Source organism: Emydura macquarii, unplaced genomic scaffold (assembly GCF_026122565.2).
Source record: "Emydura macquarii macquarii isolate MOO-44397 ecotype Brisbane River unplaced genomic scaffold, CSIRO-AGI_Emac_v2 contig_2699, whole genome shotgun sequence".
Lineage (NCBI taxonomy): Eukaryota > Metazoa > Chordata > Testudines > Chelidae > Emydura > Emydura macquarii.
The window spans coordinates 4,684,236-4,706,354 of NW_027132836.1; the positions used below are offsets into that span (position 1 = coordinate 4,684,236).

The 22,119-nt window shown below is 41.9% G+C and overlaps 1 protein-coding gene across 3 annotated transcripts in view; it reads left to right on the forward strand.

The window, feature by feature from the left end:
• Window positions 1–20,764, forward strand: part of INPP5K (inositol polyphosphate-5-phosphatase K) — a 34,537-nt gene extending 13,773 nt beyond the window's left edge. The window contains exons 9-15 of one of the 3 annotated variants that reach the window (XM_067566013.1): window positions 36–145; window positions 8,753–8,779; window positions 10,679–10,871; window positions 12,807–12,944; window positions 13,572–13,655; window positions 15,167–15,271; window positions 16,761–20,764. In XM_067566013.1, coding sequence (XP_067422114.1) covers window positions 36–145; window positions 8,753–8,779; window positions 10,679–10,871; window positions 12,807–12,944; window positions 13,572–13,655; window positions 15,167–15,271; window positions 16,761–16,856 — 753 coding nt within the window. In that variant the 3' untranslated portion in view covers window positions 16,857–20,764. Of the gene's footprint in view, window positions 1–35; window positions 146–8,752; window positions 8,780–10,678; window positions 10,872–12,806; window positions 13,008–13,571; window positions 13,656–15,166; window positions 15,272–16,760 lie in introns of all 3 variants that reach the window. The other 2 variants (XM_067566015.1, XM_067566014.1) reach the window with 2 other exon arrangements.
• Window positions 20,765–22,119: the final 1,355 nt, after the last annotated feature.

The following is a 22,119-nucleotide window of genomic DNA, read 5'->3' on the forward strand; positions in this document are numbered from 1 at the left end:
ACACATTGTTTATACAATTTGTTTTATTTCTGCAGTTAATTATGGCAAAGAAGAAGGAAGCTTTTCTCCAGGAATTTATAGAGGGTCCATTGCAATTTAAACCCACTTACAAGTTCGACCTTCACTCTGAGGTGTACGACACGAGGTAAAAAGCACTATGTGTTGTGCTCAGGCAGGGAACAGTCTGAGATGATCCTCGTGCCTTAGTAAATATCAGTCTGATCAACTAAACAGACCTAGATTTGTCCCATGTTGACTATGTGGCTATTAGACCTATTAATTTATCTAGCTCAGTGTTTCTTAATTGGTATTCCGTGGAACCCTGTTGGGGTTCTGCGAGAAAGTGACATTGCGCCGCCGAGAGCAGCTGTTCTCTGTGCCGCTGAAAAAGGGAAGATGTCCCGGATTTTTCGGCGGAGGATAATTTCCCCGCGGAGCCTAAAGGGTTCCACGGGGAAATTTAATTGAGAAACGCTGATCTAGCTCATTCATGGGGCAGTGCTGAATAAATGAACTCTTCTGGCTGTAGAGAGGGGAATCAGAGTGGTAACATGGGCCTGAGCTTGTATTTGGAAGAACTAGACAGACAGTGCAGGCACCAGATCTTTTAATTCTAAAGCACTGTCTTCAGGTTTCCAACTTTTTCATTAAAAAAAAAAAAAAAAAAAAAAGAATACTCTGGGTTGACATGCTCTCATTTTGAGCCCAAAGATACATTTTCTTATTGCTTAAAAAACAAAATGTGTACAGCTTTTTGTTTCTTGTCTTACCTGAATGTGAAAACTGATTTTCATGACTTCATAAGAACATAACGAATTATTACACTGATCTGTCATCATCATCTTATCTCTGGAAGTGACCTGTACCAGATGCTTCAGAGGAAGATTCAAAAACCTCAAGGCACAAAGTTATTGAATAACCTGCCCATAGAGAAAGTATATTCTTAACATCCAAAATTTAGTGACTGACTCTTGCTAAAACATGAGTTTGTCTCATTTAAAAAAACAGAAGAGCCTTATCTAATGCAACTGTGGATGCTTTTGTTATCCATATAAATCTCTAATTCTTTCACGAAGCACACTAAGATCTGGGCTTCTGTGTCATCTTGTGTCTGAGTTACACAGGTTAATTATGTATGTTTTCCTTTTATCAGTTTTAAATTTGCTGCCTTTTAATGTAATTGGATGTCCCCTTGTTCTTGTATAATGAGAAGGTAATAGGAACTCCTGATTTATCTTGTCTACACCATTCAGTCTATATACCTCTGTCATGTTCTGTTGTCTTCATCTCGTCTCTAAACTGAACAGTCCCAATTTTTTTATTCTCTTCATACAGAATTCTCTCCATACCTGTTAATCATCTGTTGCCTTTCTCTGACCCTCTTCTATTTCTGCTATACTTTGTGAGATAGAGTTAGCAGAGCTAAATACGGCATTCATAGATGTAATTTTTAAGATCAGAAAAGGGTCACCATGATCATTAGTCTGACCTGCATGACACATGTTCGAGAACTCTATTCAACTAATAGTTCCTGCATTGAGCCCAATAATTTATTGCTGAACTACAGCATAACTTCTAGAAAGACCTCTATTCTTGATTGGAAGACTTCAGGTCTACCATATTCCTTGGTGAGCTATTCTAATGGTTTAATTACACACTATTAAATTTAAAACAAATGTACAAGTTCTTTCCAGTTTGAATTTTTGTAGTATGAGATTCTAGCCACTGGGTCATGTTATGCCTCTGAGGGTATAACACTGATTCTTCTTCAAGTGATTGCTCATGTCCATTCCACTATAGGTGAGAGCACGCCATTGTGCACAGTTCCTGGAATTTTTTTCCCCTTAGCAGACCCTGTAGGGCAGGCTCTGGTGCCCCCTCGAGTCCCGCGCGCATGCTGCGGTATATGAGGCACTGCCGACCCTACGCCACCTCAGTTCCTTATTTCCGCCCATGACATTGCTGGAACTACCCTCGCTCTCTGCAAGTACTATTTCCCCTTGTTTGAACTCTTTGTTATTTTGAAGTACTTTAGTTAGTTTTAAGTAGTGTTAAGTGTAATTAGATAAGAAATCCCCAAAGGACTTAGAGCAGCCTGGCCATTCCCCGGTTGCCTGGATTTAAGTTGTGTGCCTCCTGCGGGAAGGTTTTCCTGCTCAGTGATTGCCATGATTGGCGCCTTAAATGCCTGGGGGAAAAGCACAGGAAAGATAAATGTAAGATCTGGCCTTTTAAACCACGGACTCAGAAGGACCAAGAGAACCGGTTAAAAGCCTTGCTTCTGAAGGCAGTGCTCCACCCGGCGTCCAAGCTGTCCCGCTCCACCTTGGCACAGAGTGGACTGCTGGCACTGGGCTGGACTTGGCACCAAGCAACATCCCCAGAGCTGAAGAAGAAGAGACAGCACACGGCGCGCAGACACTCCCCTGCGCCGTCAGTACGGGCAGGGTCGAGTGCGGAGATGCACTGGCTACGGCCCATCGAGTCTCCTCCAGTGCCTGCATCACCGAGCAGGGAGCCTCCCCCGACTCCTGGAAGTGGGAGGGTGCCCCTGCTGATGCTGTCGACACTGGAGGTATTTCAGGCGGCAAGAGCCTTGTTGGCCTTGCTCACGCCACCACTGCCCCCTCCTCCACCGAGGGAGAAGGGGCCATTGTCATGGGGCAAGCCGGTGTTGGGTCCCCCTAAGGGGCGGTGGAGATCCCTGGTACGGGGAGGAAGATCTCCCGCCAGATGGCCACAGGAGGTAGAGCAAGGACGCTCCCCCAGCAGTCGCTCCAGGTCGGTGTCGTCGAGCCGGCCTGCTTTGACTCAGGATGCGGAGTCTCCCTCTCGGCGCCGACATCAGTCCCTGGCACCGGAGGCAGCACAAGCCAAGAGGCGGCACCAGTCAAGGTCCGCCAGGTGGCACCAGACGACACCTCCTGAGGCGGCGCAGAACCCGATCACCATACGAAGACAAGGAGTTGGACCCCATGGAGGGACCTTCTACGGGTGCATCCCTTCAGCAGGCAGGGGAGCACCTGCAGGACGTGCCTTCGCAGTCCTCTTCCTCCTTCCCGGATGAGGCAGTCTCCTGGGACAACATGGCGTCACTGGAGGATTTCAGGGCGCAGCAGGAGCTGCTGAAGAGGGTGTCCTCTAACTTGGTGCTGGAGGTCAAGGAGTTAATGGAGGCCGATGATACCCTCTTCAATGTGCTGGTGGTGGCTGCCCCAGGGAGAGTGGCCTCATCAACTGGATGGGGACCCTCATGTACGTGTTCCCGCCCATTCCGCTCCTGCCCAAGGTCCTACTGAAAATGAAAAGAGATTGGGCGGACGTCATACTCTTCACTCCAGCCTGGCTGAGTCAGCACTGGTTCAGCATGCTGCTGGACCTCTCGATCGCCCCGCCCATGGAGCTCCCGAGGCGGCACGACCTTCTCTCCCAGGATCATGGTCGCCTGTTGCACCTGGACCTGGACTCCCTGCACCTCACGGCCTGGAGGCTCTGTGGCTGACGGAGGGAGAAAGAGCCTGCTCGGTGAAGGTCCAACAAGTCCTGCTGGGCAGCAGCAGAAAATCTTGTACACAGGTCGTGTATCGGGCTAAGTGGAAATGGTTTACCTCTTGGGCGGAGTCCCGGGGCATTTTGCCCAGCCTCTCACCTCTGCAGGCGGTCCTGGAGTACCTTCTCCAGCTAAAGCTCCATGGTCTGTCGCTGGCCTTGTTGAAGGTTCACTTGGCGGCCATTTTGGCCTTCCATCAGCTGCTAGAGGGGAGATCCCTGTTCTCCCATCCCATGTTGGTCAGGTTCCTCAAGTGGGTGGAGAGACTTTATCCACAGGTCCACAACCCGGTGCCTCCCTGGGTTCTCAACCTGGTCCTCTTGAGACTCACGGGGGCCCTCCTTTGAACCCATGGCTTCATGCTCTCTGCGCATGCTTTCATGGAAGGTAGCCTTCCTGGTGGCCATTACCTCAGCTAGGAGGGTCTCTGAAATTAGGGCCTTGACCTCAGAGCCCCCTTATACAGTATTCTATAAGCATAAGGTGCAGTTGAGGCGGCACCCAGCCTTCCTGCCCAAGGTGGTTTTCCAGTTTCATTTTAACAAAGATATTTTTCTCCCCGTGTTTTTTCCCAAACCGCACGGTTTGGAGGAGGAGAGGAGATGGCATTCACTGGACATGAGACGAGCCCATGCCTTCTACATCGAGCGTACAAAGCTGTTACGGAAATTGATGCAGCTCTTCGTCTCAGTGGCCGACCAGATGAAAGGCTCACCTGTCTCTACCCAGCACGTGTCCTTGCGGATTACATCATGCATCAAGTTCTGCAACCAGCAGGCGAGGGTGTCCCTTCCGGGACCCATTGCAGCGCACTCAACCAGAGCTCAAGTGCCATTGCCTAGCAGGCAACAGAGGACGTGGGATTCAGCAGAGTCGGGCTGAGGGCAGCTCACCGGTAACTCCTACCCACCTCCAAGGTATTGCTTGTTAGTCACCTATAATGGAATGGACATGAGCAATCACTCGAAGAAGAAAACAAGGTTACTTACCAGTAACTGATGTTCTTCGAGATGTGTTGCTCATGTCCATTCCACATCACAGCCCTGTCCCCGCTGCCGGAGTTGGCAGAAAGAAGGAACTGAAGGGGTGTAGGGCCGGCAGTGCCTCATGTACCACAGCATGTGTGCGGGACTCCAGGGGGCACCACAGCCAGCCCTACGGGTTCTGCTAAGGGGGAAAAAGTTCCAGGAACCGTGCACGGTGGTGTGCACACACCTACAGTGGAATGGACGTGAGCAGCACGTCTCGAAGAAGATAAGTTACTGGTGAGTAACCTTGTTTTATGTAATGACTTCATAATATTTCTGTCATTGTCTGTTCCATTTATTACACAGTAGAACCTCAGAGTTATGAACACCAGAGTTACAAACTGACCAGTCAACCACACACCTCATTTGGAACTGGATGTATGGAATCAGGAAGCAGTAAAGAGACACACACACACACAAAGGCAAATACAGAACAGTACTGTCTTAAATGTAAACTACTAAAAATAAAGGGAAAATAGAATTTTTCTTCTGCATAGTAAAGTTTGAAAGCTATATTGAGTCAACGTTCAGTTATAAACTTTGAAAGAACAATCATAATGTTTTATTCAGAGTTATGAACAGCCTCCATTTCCAAGGTGTTCATACCTCTGAGGTTCTGCTGTACTGTTCCTTTGGTTCTCACGGGGGACTTCAATCACCCTGACATCTGCTGGAAGAGCAATACAGCAGAGCACGAACAATCCAGGAAGTTTTTGAAGAGTGTTGTGGACAACTTCCTGGTGTAAGTGCTGGAACAACTAACTAGGGGCCATGCTCCTCTTGACCTGCTGCTCGCAAACAGGGAAGATTTGGTAGGGAAAGTAGAAGTGGGTGGCAACTTAGGTAGCAGTGACCATGAGATGGTTGAGTTCAGGTTCCTGGCAAAAGGAAGACAGGAGAACAGCAGGATACGGACCCTGGACTTCAGAAAAGCAGACATTGACTCCCTCAGGGAGCTGCTGGGCAGGATCCCCTGGGAGGCTAATAGGAGGGGGAAAGGAGTCCAAGAGAGCTGGCTGTATTTTATAGAAACCTTATTGAGGGTGCAGGAACAAACCATCCCGATGTGCAGAAAGAATAGCAAGTATGGTAGGCACCCAGCTTGGTTTAACAAAGAAGTTTTTGGTGAGCTTAAACGCAAAAAAGCTTACAAGAAGTGGAAGCTTGATCAGATGATTAGGGAGGATTATAAATATACTGCTCGAACATGCAGGAATGAAATCAGGAAGGCCAAAGCGCAATTGGAGTTGCAGCTAGCAAGGGATGTGAAAGGGAACAAGAAGGGTTTCTACAGGTATGTTACCAACAAGAGGAAGATTAGGGAAAGTGTGGGCCCCTTACAGAATGGGGGAGGCAACCCAGTGACAGATGATGTGGAGAAAGCTGAGGTACTCAATGCCTTTTTTGCCTCTGTCTTCACAGACAAGGTCAGCTCCCAGACTACTGCACTGGGCAGCACAGAATGGAGAGGAGGTGAACATCCCTTAGTGCTGAAGGAACAGGTCCAGGACTATTTAGAAAGATGGGACATACACAAGTCCATGGGGCCAGATGCAGTGCATCCTAGGTTGCTGATGGAGTTGGCTGATGTGATTTCAGAGCCATTGGCTATTATCTTTGAAAGCTTGTGACAATTGGGGTAGATCCCTGATGATTGGAAAAAGGCAAATATAATGCCCATCTTCAAGAAAGGGAAGAAAAAGGATCCAGGGAACTACAGACTGGTCAACCTCACCTCAATCCCTGGAAAAATCATGGCGCAGGTCCTCAAGGAATCCATTTTAAGGCACTTGGAAGAGAGGAAGGTGATCAGGAACAGTCAGCATGGATTCACCAAGGGAAAGTCATGCCTGACCAACCTGATTGCTTTCTATGAAGAGGTGACTGGCTCTGTGGATGTGGGGAAAAAACGGTGGACATGATATACCTTGACTTGAGCAAAGCTTTTGATACAGTCTACCATAGTATTCTTATCAGCAAGTTAAAGTAGTATAGGTTGGATGAATGGACTATAAAATGGATAGAAAACTGGCTAGATCATCGAGCTCAACGGGTAGTGATCAATGGCTGCATATCTTTCTGGTAGTCAGTCACAAGTGGAGTGCCCCAGGGGTTAGTCCTGGGGCTGCTTTTGTTCAACATCTTCATTAATGATCTGGAGGATGGGGTAGATTGCACCCTCAGCAAGTTTGCAGATGACACTAAGCTAGGAATAGGATACAGAGTGACCTAGACAAATTGGAGGATTGGGTCAAAAGAAATCCGATGAGGTTCAACAAGGACAAGTGCAGAGTCCTGCACTTCAGACAGACGAATCCCATGCACAACTACAGATTGGGGACCGACGAGCTAGGCAGCAGTTCTACAGAAAAGGACCTGGGGTTACAGCGGATAAGAAGCTGGATATGAGTCAGCAGTGTGCCCTGGTTGCCAAGAAGGCTAATAGCATATTGGGCTGTATTAGTAGGAGCATTGCCAGCAGAACAAGGGAAGTGATTATTCCACTCTATTCACCACTGGTGTGGCCACATTTGGAGTGGTGTGTCCACCTTTGGGCCGCACACCCCCTCTCTCCCCACACATACACACAAAAAAAGGGTGTGGACAAGTTGAAGAGAGTCCAGTGGAGGGCAACAAAAATGATTAGGGGGCTGGAGCACAAGACTTATGAGGAGAGGCTGAGGGAGCTAGGTTTGTTTAGTCTGCAGAAGAGAAGAATGAGGGGGGATTTGGTAGCAGCCTTTAACTACCTGAGAGGGGGTTCCAGGGAGGATGGAGCTAGGCTGTTCTCAGTGGTGGCAGATGACAGAACAAGGAGCAATGGTCTCAAGTTGCAGTGGGAAAGGTCTAGGTTGGACATTAGGAAAAAGTTTTTCACTAGGAGGGTGGTGAAGCACTGGAATTGGGTTACCTAGGGAGGTGGTGGAATCTCCATCTTCAGAGGTTTTTAAGCTGTGGCTTGACAAAGCCCTGGCTGGATTGATTTAGCTGAGGTTAGTCCTGCTTTGAGCAGGGGGTTGGACTAGATGACCTCCTGAGGTCCCTTCCAACTCTAATATTAAATGATACATACAAACACTTTTTTGCTGTTTGACTTTTGCTGCACCATGATGCCCAAGTTTTTCCTTCAGCGGTGTAGAACCTAATAAGGTATATGAGTAGCTTATATTATTCCTTGCAACATACATTACCTTGCATTTGTTTACATAAAATTTTATCTGCCCTTTTGTTGCCTGTTCAGCTAGCTTTATTCGGTCTTTTTGAAGTTCCTTACACTTCTCTAGTTTTGACTAACCAAAATAATTGTCATCAGCACATTTTGCCACCTCACTGTTTACCCACTTTTCCAGATTAATATATAAAACACTAGACATAGTAGAGAACATGGGGACTTTCCACAATTGAGAATTGACCATTTATTTCTCCCCTTTTTATTTTCCTTCTGTTAGCCAGTTCTTATCTTTGTAAGATTGTTCAGACTTTTTTGCATGCTGATCACTTAAATTTGTTAAAGCCACAACTAGGCTTATAAATTATCAGAGTAATGTTGCCTTGCAAAATTCCGCCGTGGGGGGGGAGACGACAAACAAATGGCCTGACGTTTTAAATAAATTAATAGATGATACTGCACATTTGCAGTCCATTATTTTCCTTAGTTTAATGTTGGGTGAAGCTACTGCTGGGGTACTACAGTGAAGTTTTTAGTTGCTTTAAATCAGGGGTGGGGAACATACGGCCCGCGGGCCGTATAAGGCCCGCGGGACCATTTGGTCCGGCCCGCGGGACCATTTGGTCCGGCCCTGGTGGCAGGGGGGAATTCGGCGGCGGGGGGGAATTCGGCGGTGGCGGGGTTCCGTGGGGGGGAGGGGGGGGCAGTGCCTGCCGCCGAAACCCTGCCGCCGTTCGCCCCTTTTCAGCGGTGGACACTCAGCCGCCTTCCGCGTACCACTATCAGGCCCTTCGCAGAAAAAAGGTTCCCCACCCCTGCTTTAAATAGTCCATAAAGGCATGTTTGAAACAACTTTTTAAATAAAGATTTTAAAATATTTAATCTGTGAATTTCATTTTTTTCCTAATTGCATTAATCTTTACAAGATCTGCAGGGCACATTGCAATGGAAAAATTGTCTCCTGACCATCAGGAGTCTTATACTGATTTTTATTTTTATTTCCAGGGGGCAGAAGACACTGTTTTGGTTTAAGTAAGAAGAAAACTCTCTGGCTTTCTTAGATTGTAGATATTTCGGAATCAAAGCAAGGCTCGCTCTCAGATTTTGATTTGATTCTTATGAAATATTTGAAAATCAGACTGCTTCTGATTTTTCTGCAGGAATGTCCTGAATCTAATTGAAAGTTGTAGCATCCTCTTCTCTGCTGTAGCACTTCAAGAGAATCACTGAGATTAATCCTAATTTACTAGTCTGTACCGAAAGCAGTGGGCTCTTTACCAGAACATAAACAGATAGATGTAGTGGGACCAGATGTAAAATTCAGTAACCAACAATTAAATAATTATGCAACTTGAGAAATGGTGATGCAGTAATTAATGGGCAGTAGTTTGTTAAATCTGATTTTCATGAACTCTGTCTTTGTAACTTAAATTGCTTCACTTAAACATCCATAATGTGTGTGTGCAATTTCTGTTAATACTAATGGAAGATTTTTGATTCACCTAAGGGGAGAAAGGCATGCATTTTTGCATTCTGAGCATATTCAAAAGGGTGCTTTAAACCAACCAAATAATCATTCACTATCTTTCAGTGGGTTGGTATATTTTATATTGTTCTGGATAGTGGTGTATACTTCTGAGCTTCCCTGTTCTGTGTGGTTATTCCATAGAATCAGATAAAGGAGGCGGTATATTAACTTTCTATACAGGCTCTTCATTTTGCTATTTCCTTGCACAGCAGAGCAGACATGCTGCAGCTTATAAAGATTTCTGTCAGTTTGTATAATTACTGGAATACATGGGATTGGTTCCCTCATGTTTACAGTTACTTAATCACTTAAATCTTCCATCTCGCTTTTGAGTCAGATCTGCATGTAGGGAGGAGAAAGGGTGCTGAATTTTAATCTGAGCAGCACCTCTGATTTATGGTTGTTTCTTCAAAGTTGTCAAACTGACAGTTTTCCTTACACATCCTGTTCCTTTAACCCTTATAATTCAGTTCAGTGCAATTCATTCTAATTCCTCTTTTCTGGGGTATGATCTTTTCTCCATTTCACTATGAAGTGATATAGCCATTCAGAGAACTGTTGCTTTAAAGTCTTCTTCCCATCACAGGGAGAATCAGGAAAGGCTCATGTCATGTCTTGTTGATATATGATATAAAGGGAAACACCAAACCATAGTGATTGCAGTTTTGACATGACGTGGTTGCAGGCTACTCAGATACAAGAATCTGCTGCTTGTAGACAAACTTTCCTTTGCTAGATGTTATAAAGGATTTTATTATGGAAAAGCTTGTAATGATAGCATAATTTCTATATTTAGTACACAACACAGTGGAATAGCTTGCCAGAAGCCATTGTTGTCTCTCATATACATAGCAGATGATGATAATATGGAAGAGCTACTAGCTACATAGTTAGCATCAGTGATTAGTTGATGGGTATTAATACAAAATTATTCCTGGTTTTTTTTTTTTTTAAATATTGAAATAAAGAATATAATTCCCCTCCCATTCCCCCCTCACCCACACACACACATTTGTAACTGTTAAGATTCTGACTCAAATCAGGAAATGTCTGAAGGGTACTATAGCCTCCCTAATGGAATTCATTAACTCTAGATTCTTGCATGTTCTTGCAGTGAGTTCTAGGAGAAAGCATCATTACCTGTATGAAACTGATTGACTAACCCATTCCAACGCTCCTTCATTTATTTCTTTACAGTTAGAGGGACCCATGAAAACAGATCTCTTGCAATGGAATTCAATCGAAATAAAATAAGCCAGGCTGTACTGCATGTTAGAGCTGAGTTAATGAAGTTGAAATGTGATTTCTGTTAATGTTGTAATCATTTTTGACAATTTGGGGTCACTTAACTTTTGGCCATGTTTTTACTTCTCCTTTTGCTCTCCCTACTTATACTCTTGTAGTGGAAAGAAACGGAAGCCAGCATGGACAGATCGAATTCTTTGGAGAGTGAAGAATCTCTCCCAGCATGCGTCAGAGGAAGGAGAATTGTCTGAAGGAGAGCAGACAATCTCTGTGACCCTGAATAACTATATCAGTCACATGAGTTATGGCATCAGTGATCATAAACCTGTTACAGGAACCTTTGGGCTTGAGGTATTGTCCCACTTCTATAATTCTGGAGCCAATATCTCCTCCTTAGGAAATGATAACTTTAAAGACAAAACTTAAATTAATCCTAATTTATGGAATTTAATTCTCTGATCTTTTTATATAAGTCATAAGCAGAAATATGACAAACACAACAAGGTGAAGGCCTGCTGGTTGCATTCACACAAATATTATTTTTCTGTGTGTTACAAAATGGGTTTGCACTGGCTTTTTTACAAATGCGCAAAGGTTTCTTCATCCACAGACTTTTAGGCTCATGGCTCAGATTGAGAGTTTCTCTTCCTTAGTGGCTTTCTCTTCCTGAGAGATAGGTCACACACAGTGAGAGAGGTATTTCAGGGATTCAAGAACTTTTATTAACCTTTTGTTCCTGAATATAATCATAGAAATGTAGAGCTGAGAGGGACCTCAAGTGGTCATCTAGTCCATCACTCCACATTCAGGCAGGATTACGTATCCCTAGACCAATCCTAACCGGTATCTCTCTATCCTGGTCTCAGAAACCCCTCAGGGATGGGGATTCTACAATAGGTAACTTGTTTGAGTGGTTAGATATCCGTATAGTTAGAAAGCTTTTCCTAATATCCAACCTAAATCTCCCTTCCTGCAAACTATGCAGATTACTTCCTGTTTTAATGGAGAACAGTTGATCACTGTCCTTTTTATAACAACCTTATACATATTTGAAGACTATTATTATCTCCTCCCTTCCCACCTTCTCTTCTCTAGCCTAAAATGCTCAGTTCTTTCTCCCCTTCCTCACAGGTCATGTTTTCTAAACCTCTTATTTTTGTAGCTCCCCTCTGGACTTAACTCCAGTTTGTTCACATCTTCCTTAAAGTGTGGTGCCCAAAACAGGGTACAGTACTCTAGCTAAGGCCTCCCCACTGCTGAACAGTTATCTTCTGTGTATTACATATGACACTCCTATTTAATGCATCCCAAAATGACATTATCCTTTTTCACATCAGCATCACACTATTGGCTCATACTCAATTTGTGGTCCACTATAACCCCCAGATCCTTTTCTGCCATACTGCTTCATAGCCAGTTAATTCCCCTTTTGTATAAGTACATTTAATTTTCCCTTCCTATGTGTAGCACTTGCACTCATCTTTATTGTATTTCATCTTGTTGATTTCAGACCAATTCTAATTTATCAAGATAATTTTGAATTCTAATTCTGTCCTCCAAAGTGTTTGCAACTTCTCCCAGCTTTGTGTCATCAGCAGATTTTATAAGCACACACTCCATCATCCACATTGTAAATTAAAGTATTGAACAGTGCTGGATCCTGGATAGACCTCTGCAGAACCCCACTTGATACGTCCTCCCCATTTGACAGCAAACCATTGATGATTAGTCTTTGTGAACAATTTTTCATCTAGTTGTGAACCCACCTTATAGTAACTTTATCTAGACCAGGTTTATGTAGTTTGCTTATGAGAATGTCATGTGAGACTATTAGAAGACTTACTAAAGACCAGCTATATCATGTCCAGCTCCCCCCCCCCCCCCCCAATCCACTGGGCTGGTTACCCTGTCAGATGTTCCCCTTATTTCTATACAATTAAGGGCCCCACAACAGATGTTGCTGAGAACCAACAGTGAAAGATTGGGAGCTCGTCTATCCTGCAGTGGCACAGCCGTGCAGACATAGCATAGACGCACTGTACAGAGTTGGAAGGTTTTTTTCCATTGCTGTAGTTAATCCACCTCTCCAAGAGGTGGTAGCTAGGTTAGCAGAAGCATTTGGCTGTCGACCTAGCTGAATCTACACTGGGAGGTAGATTGACTTAACTAATTTTTCAAACCCCTAAGGAATATCACTAGGTCAATTTCATTTTTTCAGTGTAGACCAGGCCTAACTGATGGATATAAAGAGATGCATTATTTAAAATAATCTTACTTCTTGTCTAGATAAAGTCTCTTCTGTCCACTCCATTGGTAACTCTGAGTCCTGAGGGTGAGTGGAATGCTGAGCAGGATGTTCTAATCAACTATTCCACAGTATCTGAATTTCCTAGCAGTACCTGGGACTGGATTGGGCTCTACCAGGTGAAGTTATCAGAACATCATGCTTCTCTGCAGAATGAAAATGCCTTTGCAGTTCTGAAGATGGTGGGTTGGTAGTGGGGAAGTAGTTTATTTGGCATTGCATGATTCCCTCAACTGGAAACCTAAAATGCAAGTTATTTTCTGGTGTCACTGGTCGCTGATAGTTTCGTTATGCGTGGAACCACCCAACTCTTGCATTATTAGTTACTTGGTAACATTCCTAGCTGGACAGAAAAATAAAGATTTTTAACTTCCCTAGAAATAATATTCCGTAAAGTGTGGTAAATTATTACTTGTACAAAATGTACTAGCATGAGACTTAGCAAAAAATGATCCCTGCCCCAAAGTGCCTCTGCCTGGTGGTATAATATAACAAGGGAGAACAAAAATGAAAGGCAGAAGGTAGAGGGATTAGGATTAGGGTACAGAAATCTCTCTCTCACACGATAAATTGCTGACTAATTCTCAGTGCATGTTTAGAAAATTGCTTAATTTTAAAAATGAATGTTTAGATTTATAGTAAAATATACTAAAAAGTGCAGATCTCTTACTCTGAGGTTTTCCACGTGGCCCAGTGTGTCTTGCTTTACTTTTTAGAGGGCTAATGGCATCTGTCTTCCCCTGCAGGTGGCATTCAGGCATGTGAATGACTATGTGACCTACGCCTGGGTAAAAGATGATGAAATTTCATCCAGTGAAGATGTTACTCAAGTGAGGGAATTATCGTTGTTTTAGTGTGGACTTCTAATATTGTTAGGTTCAAGGGCTCCTGCCCCTTTTCTCCCTCACCCCCACTCATTTTCAAGGCTCTGTATCAGAGGAATGCTGGCTGATAATGAAGTAGGTCTTTGTAGCCCCTCTTCACTACTTCCACTTAGCTTTATAGGGGTTTTGCAAAGTTGTGCAACCATTATCTCTGTTCCTACTTCTCTCCCAGGACTGAGTGTGCTGCCAAGACAGTGTTTTATTTGATTTCTTCTCTTCCACTACTGAAATGACTCTTCGTTGAATATAGAACTGTTGTCAGTACTGTTGTCTTATTTTGATAAATCTGCTTCTATTTTATTTGCAATAATTTGAACTCTGTTTAATCTGATAAACCTCTGGAACGAAATAATTTGCATGAAAAATAATACAGCTTTCACCCTTATTTTGATTACTTTTAAAAGAGTATTACTAGATAGCTTTCTTTGAGACAGTGATTAAATTATCTCATAAGGGGCCAAAAGTCTCAAAGAGCAAAAAGAAAAAAGGATCAAAGAAGAGTACACCAAAAAGCTACATTAAATGGACTTTTATTAATACATTATGACAAAACCATAGGATATCTATGCCGTAATGAGCGACCCTGCAGTCATGGAGGTAAAGAGACTCAGACTCAGCTACTTATTTCAATGATAGAATAGATATGATAGAAGCAGATCTTCAAACACCTTACCACCGGTAGGTGAACAATTTTCATATAGATCACTCTATGACCTATCAGTTCTCAAAGGAAACTTGCATAACACTTTCAAAAGGTGAGCCTGGGAGCTTAAATTCATTACTAAGATAGATGCTAAAAATCATGGTCTCAGCAAAGACACTGGATTTTATGGTTTATTACAACAATATGTAATGCCCCCCCCTTTTTTTTTGATCTTACCGCTGCAGAGAAGTTAATGGGCCGCTCTACCTAGAATGGTCCCTTCCAGATGTGCTAACTACTTATGCTGAACAATCTGTTCCACCTTGCATTTAGCAGTGAAGCTTGGAGTAGCTTTCCCAGACCTGAAGAAAAGTTTTGTGTGGCTCGAAAGCTGCTCTCTCTCTCCAACAGAAGTTGGTCCAATAAAAGATATTACCCACCTTGTCTTACTAAGAAGGAGATTAAAGTCAGGCTACAAAAAGTTGAGCCAAAATACAGACTGTGTTAAGTAATGAGTGGCAGCCTGTGACTTTCTGTCTCTGGTATATCATGAGCAAAGAGAAGCCTCTGCAGAAATCTGCAGTACAATAAGATTAATGAGCAGCTTGTGCTTTCCTGGAAGAGGTGAAGCCCTAGTCCCCAAGTGAGCTGTTAAGAACTGCTTTTTTTCTCCCTCATTTACACGTGTACGGTGGGTCTGTTGTAAATACTCAATATTGTTTTTTATGATCTAGTGAATGGTAAAGGCTGCTTTTTATTAATTGCTTTGTCAGTGAAATTGCTGATGGATGTTTTCCTTCTTTCATGTTGACAGGTTTACATCAGTGCTGATGAGATCCCCCATTCAGGAGGAGAGTTTCTTCTTTGTTATTATAGCCACAATATGCAGTCTATAGCTGGTATCAGCCAGCCCTTCCAGGTAAAATGTACTGGAGTTTTAGTGAATGCTGGAGGAGTCTTGTTCTGCCTTTCCTTTTATATGCAGCTGGATGTTTGTGAAAATATAAGAACTGCCAGAAAACATCAGACCAGTGGTACATCTAGCCAGTGTCCTGTCTCCAGCAGTGGCCAGTACCAGAGCTTCAGGAAGTGTGTACAGAACAGGACTATTTTGGAGAGACCCAGCACTATCTTTCCTTCCCGGCTTTGGGCAATCAGGATTGTCCTGAGCATGGGGTTACACCTTTGATGGACCTATCCTCCATGAATTTATTATCTAGTTCTTTTTCGAGACCAGTTATACTTTTGGCCATCACAACATCCCCATGACAATGAGTTCCACAGGTTAATTGTGTGAGATACATATTTATTGTGGATTTATAAAAGGGAAATGTAGTGGTAAACCTCAAGCAAAGAAGGAAGGAATCTGGGTATTTATTCTACCAACATGTCATAGCAAAATAAGGCACAACTAGTTCACACATGTAGGCTCCAGTTCATGAAACCTCAGGCCTTCTGTCGCCTAGATGCCTGGCCCTTGGAGAGATGGGAATTTAGCCTAATTTTCTAAGAGCTTCCTGTTTTCTGTGTACTTGGTCATTACTGAGCTTCCCAGTGCTTTCTGGATGACTGGTCTTTTTAAGCCTGGGAGAAGAGTTGCATCCCCAGGTGTTCATTATAATTCTGACCTTTCTTTTTTTCTTTCATCTCTGAGTAGGTGGCCCATTCTCACAGATTATAGAAATATTGTTACACTGTAACACAGAAAGCAGGTTATCTATTTGAGGAGAACGTTGCAAGAGCATAGACTACAAGAAATGGCTGTTTCTTGCTTGTCTCTAAAGCAGCACTCTTTGCTAGAATCATTTTGACACATCCATGCATAATCTGTCTTTCAGCAGGGGCTCTGCCAGTGCACTTTGGGATTCCTGAAACATTAATGTCCGCACTGTTCTTGGGAGCATGAGTTTTTGGGAAGCTTTCAAACCCAAAGTACTGCATTGTGGGATGGAGTGAAGATGGTTGCCTAAATTGGGGAATCTGTAATAATTGTGGCTTCCTGCCCATATCAGGGAGATAACATTGCAGATGGCAGCGTTTCAGCTGGATGTGGGCTAAAGATTTCCCCTTGGATTGCAACCAACAATACAATCTGCTTTTGCAGTGTGGCTGTCAGTTGTATGTGGGCACAACATGCTGTACAGGCCTGACAAACTCAAGCAAGAAAGTTGTTTGGCATGCCTTTGCTTTTTTTTATGCCGGAGCTTGGTGTGCAAGTTTAAAATTTCCCTTAGTCACCTCAGTGACACACACATCACCAACTGGAATCTATTTTTATTGCTTTTCTCAGTTCTGAGCAAGTTGGTGTGGGACATTTAATTCATATAATTGTATATTGACTGTTAGAGTAACACTGTTCTAAATGTGTGTCATATGTAACTTTTAAAAACATGTTCCTTTTCTTTTAGATTCAGCCAAGCAGGACATCAGCAGAGAAGGATCTGGCACAGGAAAACATCAATGGCATAGAGAAACCTAACAATCCCGAGAACAATGAGTTCTGAAATCAGAAAGTGCACTTAGTGATATTGATTGAGGAGTCAGAGTTGCTTTCCTTCCCTGTGTCTTAGCGATTATAGACTTTCCTCTGTAGACGATGGAGTCAGGCAGTGCAGAGGGTCCCACAGGTAGGGCTATTCAGATCATAGACTTTTAAAGGCTCAGTAGAGAATAATTTCTTGTGGAAACGACTATTTCTATTGTCACCATAGGAGATAACTGTCGGTGGTTCTGCATTGAACCAGGGCTGTAATGACAGCTCCTAAGGAGTGCTGGCCAACATGAGATCATAATGGAAATCTCTATTCCAGTGATTTAATCTGAAGTAGTTGCATTCTGCAGCAGCAGCTTTCAGGTCTGCTGCTTTCCTGGTTTTTTTTGTAGGAGATATTTTAGTAACCATGCAGTTCACTGATTTTTTGTTTTGTTTCAGAATTTAAGTGAAATTATTTTAAAAAAAAATTATTTATTAGATATATAGTTATTGAGCTTATTTTAAAGTATTTTTGAAATTTGATGAATAAATATTAGCTAATATCTTTGGAAGCAGCTAACAGTAGGGCAACAGAAGTAATATGAAAACAAGGTATTTGGATCACATGGATTTTCCTTAGACTTTTGACCCCTTTTCCTTTCTGCCCCACATTTCAGTAATCCTTCTGAGAATTTTTCTGCTCGAAATGTTAAAGATAAGCACGTATCCAGTAAACCAAAATTTTACTTGATTTCTGATGCCTCTTTCATTGGTAATGAAACAGAGGAACTTGTCTATTACCCCCATGGACAAGAGAGATGTTTTTGTACTAGCCAGCAACTTGGAGTCAATCCAATATTATGTGATTTCAGAAATAAATTGTTTTTAAATGATGTTGCTTAACAACATTGAAATAGTTCTCAAATTGTGGTCCATGGAGCACTTATTGGCAGAGCCGGCTGGTCACATGATGCTAATTCTTACTGGTTTCCAGCTGTTAACTTGTATTAAAAGAAGCTTAAAAAATAGATGTTTGTTATCCTATTGCAGTTGATTTACTGGGGGGAGAGGAGGAGTGCTAAGGTCATAAGAAACTTTTGGAGGCCATTCATAAAGCTCCATAGAACCTTAGATTGCAGGGCCTGGAAAGGGTATGTGTGACCCCTTGCTGCCGCTCTCTGCTTTCTGGAGGAGGCACACAACCTCAGCAGCATACAAACTCCCTCCCATTTGTGATAAGTAATTGATGTTCGATATCCTTCAGTGTGTAGTCAGTAATGGAACTAGTGGTAATATAAATTCAGATCAGGAAGAGGAGATGTAGAACCAAATGACATTGGTGTGTATATTTTGGAGAGTGGGCTGGGGGAAACAGTATGGATTCCTTTTTGCTCATAGCTAGCCAAGATTTCAAGACTATCTTAGAGTTAAAAAGTGAATTCCCTGATAATTGAATCTGTCATAATGTGCTGTAGTTATGGCTGACATGCAAGATATTCTGGGTTAAGAAGGCCTTGGCTTTAAAATTTGGAAATAGCAGCATGTAGAACGCTCTGGTTAGCTTGCTAGGTCTTTGGATTAAAGACTACCTAGTTTTTTAGGTTTCTAGTTCCCATATAGTCAGTTTGAAGATGTCTGGTGTCTCACCTTAATGCTTTGCCACTGGGAACTGTTCACTTGCCAATAGCAAGTGTGTGGTCAGAAGATACTGTGTACCAGCTCAAGAATTAATACAGCTCTAAGTCTTGTAACATGTAATACTGTTGATAGTCTGATAAAATAAGATGAGATTATATTGTATCCATTGTCACATTTGTACCATTGTCATTTAAAATTTGCTTTATGCTAAAGGTAACTTTTTCTAAGTTTTTGTTTTCCATAGAAATATACCAAATGCACCTACTGCGTCACAAAACTAACTGTAATTTTTTATATCTTTTTCTGCACTTGAAATTGCTTGTATAAATCTGTTTTCATGCTTTCCCATGAAGAGGTTGGTGGGGAAAATACAAAACTGGGTTCTTCAAATTCCAGGCCTCAGCTGGTGGACCAGAATCCAATTTCTGCTGATCAGGGCATGCATTCCATTTGTGGGCCTCTTTGAAGGTATTTCAGGAGCTGAACACTGATGCAAGGAAGTTTTATGAGGCTCCTAACATCCCTGCTCCTAAACCTCATGTGAGGGCTGATCTTTGCTCAGTTATTGGAGCTGGAAGGTGCCCTTTATAAACTTAGGGCTTCACATCACAGGACTTTGATCGAAATCACATCTGTTGAGGGCTTTTTCAACAGTAAGAAACTGCATCAAACTTGAGTATGCTGGGATCTTGGTGTGCTACTTCATATCACTTCTATAGATTCCTTTGTTAGGTATTATACATACAGTAGCAAATTAATTCTAAATTTTGTCTGTTACTTTACCCATAAAGGATTTTTAAAGCGTAATTTGTGACCAGTATCTTGCAACTTCTTGATGGAATTTAATTTTTTCTTAAACACTAATTTAATTTTATAATAATTGGAAATGACTTTTAAATCCATTTTTTAATGCACTGCATGTATCAGTCTGAAGTGAGTCTTGGTAATGAAGAGTCTATGAACTGCATTAATCACTTCTTGTATTTTAAACAATTGAAGACTGATTTTTTGAAGGGATTTGTGTGGGGTGGGAATTCTCCTCTGTTGTAATGTTTTTTTCACATACCTTAGATAACCATTTTTGTTGTGCAGGTGGATACTTGTATTTTAACAGATTATGTTGCAGTGGTGTAATAATAAATACATTGTAAGAGACTGAATCATTCCAAAGAAGGACCAAGGCCTAATGTAATTCTCCTTTGGAGAAAGTGGATTCATCTTGAAATAAAATTCTCCCCTTTGAAGGAGTTTAATGTCCTTCCTTTGGAACTGGATCCTAAAAGGCCAGAAAGCACTCCAGCTAAAGGTGTCAGAGTACAAAAATCATCTGAATGTTTAGAATGCTGGATATATAGAGCAAAAGAAAGAGAGCTTGTCCAGAGGTGGGGATCACTTCAGTAGCGTTGAATCCCAGACTGCAAGTTGTAGGCAGAAGGAAATTACTTTAATCTGGTCTTCCACATTTGTTTAATGAAGGGTTCTTCTATCGGAAACTCCTGAGTTGGGGGAAAGTTTTTTATGCACATTAGTGTCATTAGTTTTGTAGCACTTTGAAGTTCTGGATAAGTCCAGTCAGCAAGGAAGTCTTTGATAGTCCAACAGAAAAAGCATATACTCCATGTGCATGGCAAGTATATCCAAATTCAGCCCTAGTTAACCCAAGTACAGGTCCATTTACTTCATTGGACTTATCCCTGGTTATATCAGGAATACATTTGACCTGGTACAGTAGTGTTGGTTGAATTTTCTGAATCCCTGAAGGAAATACAGTAGTTTTCTGGAAACTTTTCTTTAAATAGCATCATAAATGGCTTTGATATGCTGCACAGCTGTTTTAATGCCCTCCCATAACTTACTTTATAAAGTAGTGAAATAGAAGTCTTAAGTTGGTAGTGTAGACCAAGCTTATGTTGGTGTATCCATGGCATTCAGGGGTATGGAAAATCTACACCTGACAGACATAGTTATATAGACCTACCCCTTGGTTTAGGCAGTGCTGTGTCGATGGGAGAAACCTGAATTGTTCAGTTCTTTGGGGAAAGACAGAATTCTGAGGTAAGCAATGTATCAGATGAAAATAAGGTGAAACTGACTCAGGAATTGCTGGGATATATAGTCTGTTCTGTATGTCCCCAAAACTGGCTAATTTAAATGGCACATGGCTCATTAGTTACAAGTTTGGATGTGTTTGTTTAAATACACTGGGTGCTTTTGCCTTTTTGTTTTCATAATGCCCTCTTGTTCTGTACATAATAAATTGGAGCCCAACTGGCAGACAACATATTTCCTTACTTTTCCAAACTTTAGTCCTAATCATTTTAATCTTGTTTTGTATAAAAACCTCCAACCCTGATGTCTCCTTATTCCATTCCCATTGGCTCTTTTATTTCTTGTTTGAGATAAATTGGCCAACTAAATGTAGTATAAGGTGAGGATCTACTATCATTTAATATAATGACATTTTCTGCATCTTCACCTCCCGTATTTTATATATTGTCTAACATTTTATCACTCCTGTGCATTTAGCTGCCTATCATGAAACCTAGTTCTAATTCCTAATGCAGAACTGATCAATGTGTACAGTAGTTTAAAGTCTACTTATGTCGTGCCAGGATTGTTTTACAGTTGCATTCTCTTCTCTGAGAGTTTCAGAATTATTAAAATATTAAAATATACATATGGTTAGAGTTCTATTGAATTTAAATGAAGCTGAGTGTAGATAGACCAATATGCAACATATTATTTGATTATTCTAAATAAAATTTGATCGGATCTTGTTTTAATACTTTGTTCCTATTTAGCCGAACAAGAAAATCTCCGCAATCTCTAGGATTTTATAAACCCATGATGTAACATGAATTCCTAGGTGCCTTATACTAAAATTATTCTTTTAATAGAACCTGGCAAGAGTCTGTTAAACAGATCACTTTTACTTATTTATATAGTATGAGTGCATATTCGAATTGGGGCTTATAATTCAGTTTCTGCTAACACCTTTTCCATCTCTGCCCTAAACCAGATTTGTTGAGGTCAATTGTCTCTTTCTGCAAGCTAATACAATTTCCCTTTTCAGTTTTCAGCATTTATTAATGACCAACAAAAGAAGTAAGCCACAAGGTAGCATCACTGAGCTCATCTGCCCTGCTCCTTAAATAGGCAGAAAAATTGTTTCAGACTGTGGAAGGGAAATCTGTTTGATTTGAAGTGAAGGTTTTTTAAATGAGGAAATACTTTTCATTAATAACACATTCAAGACCTTACACTGTGGATAAATTATAGGGGAGTTGGGACTGTTTCATTTTACTGCTTGGTTGAGAGGATATGCAGACTTTAACATGTTTTGTTTTTGTTAATTAATTCATTATAGATGTATAAAGAACCTGTTAGGGTATTTTTAAGCCATATATAGGAGGAAAATATCTGTCACACTGCTCACTGGAGTTGGCTTTGAGTTGCTAAATGCTGCCAGGTATATTCTTTGGAATTTAAATTACTGAACTGTGTCATCGGAAAAACGAGACCTTTCAGCATTTACCTGACTTAGCGTAAATTGGATTCTTCATTACTGGAAATCTTTAAATCACAGCTGGATGTTATTCTAAAATATATGCTCTGGTTGAAACAGGAATTAATTCAGGAAAGTCCTATGGCCTTTG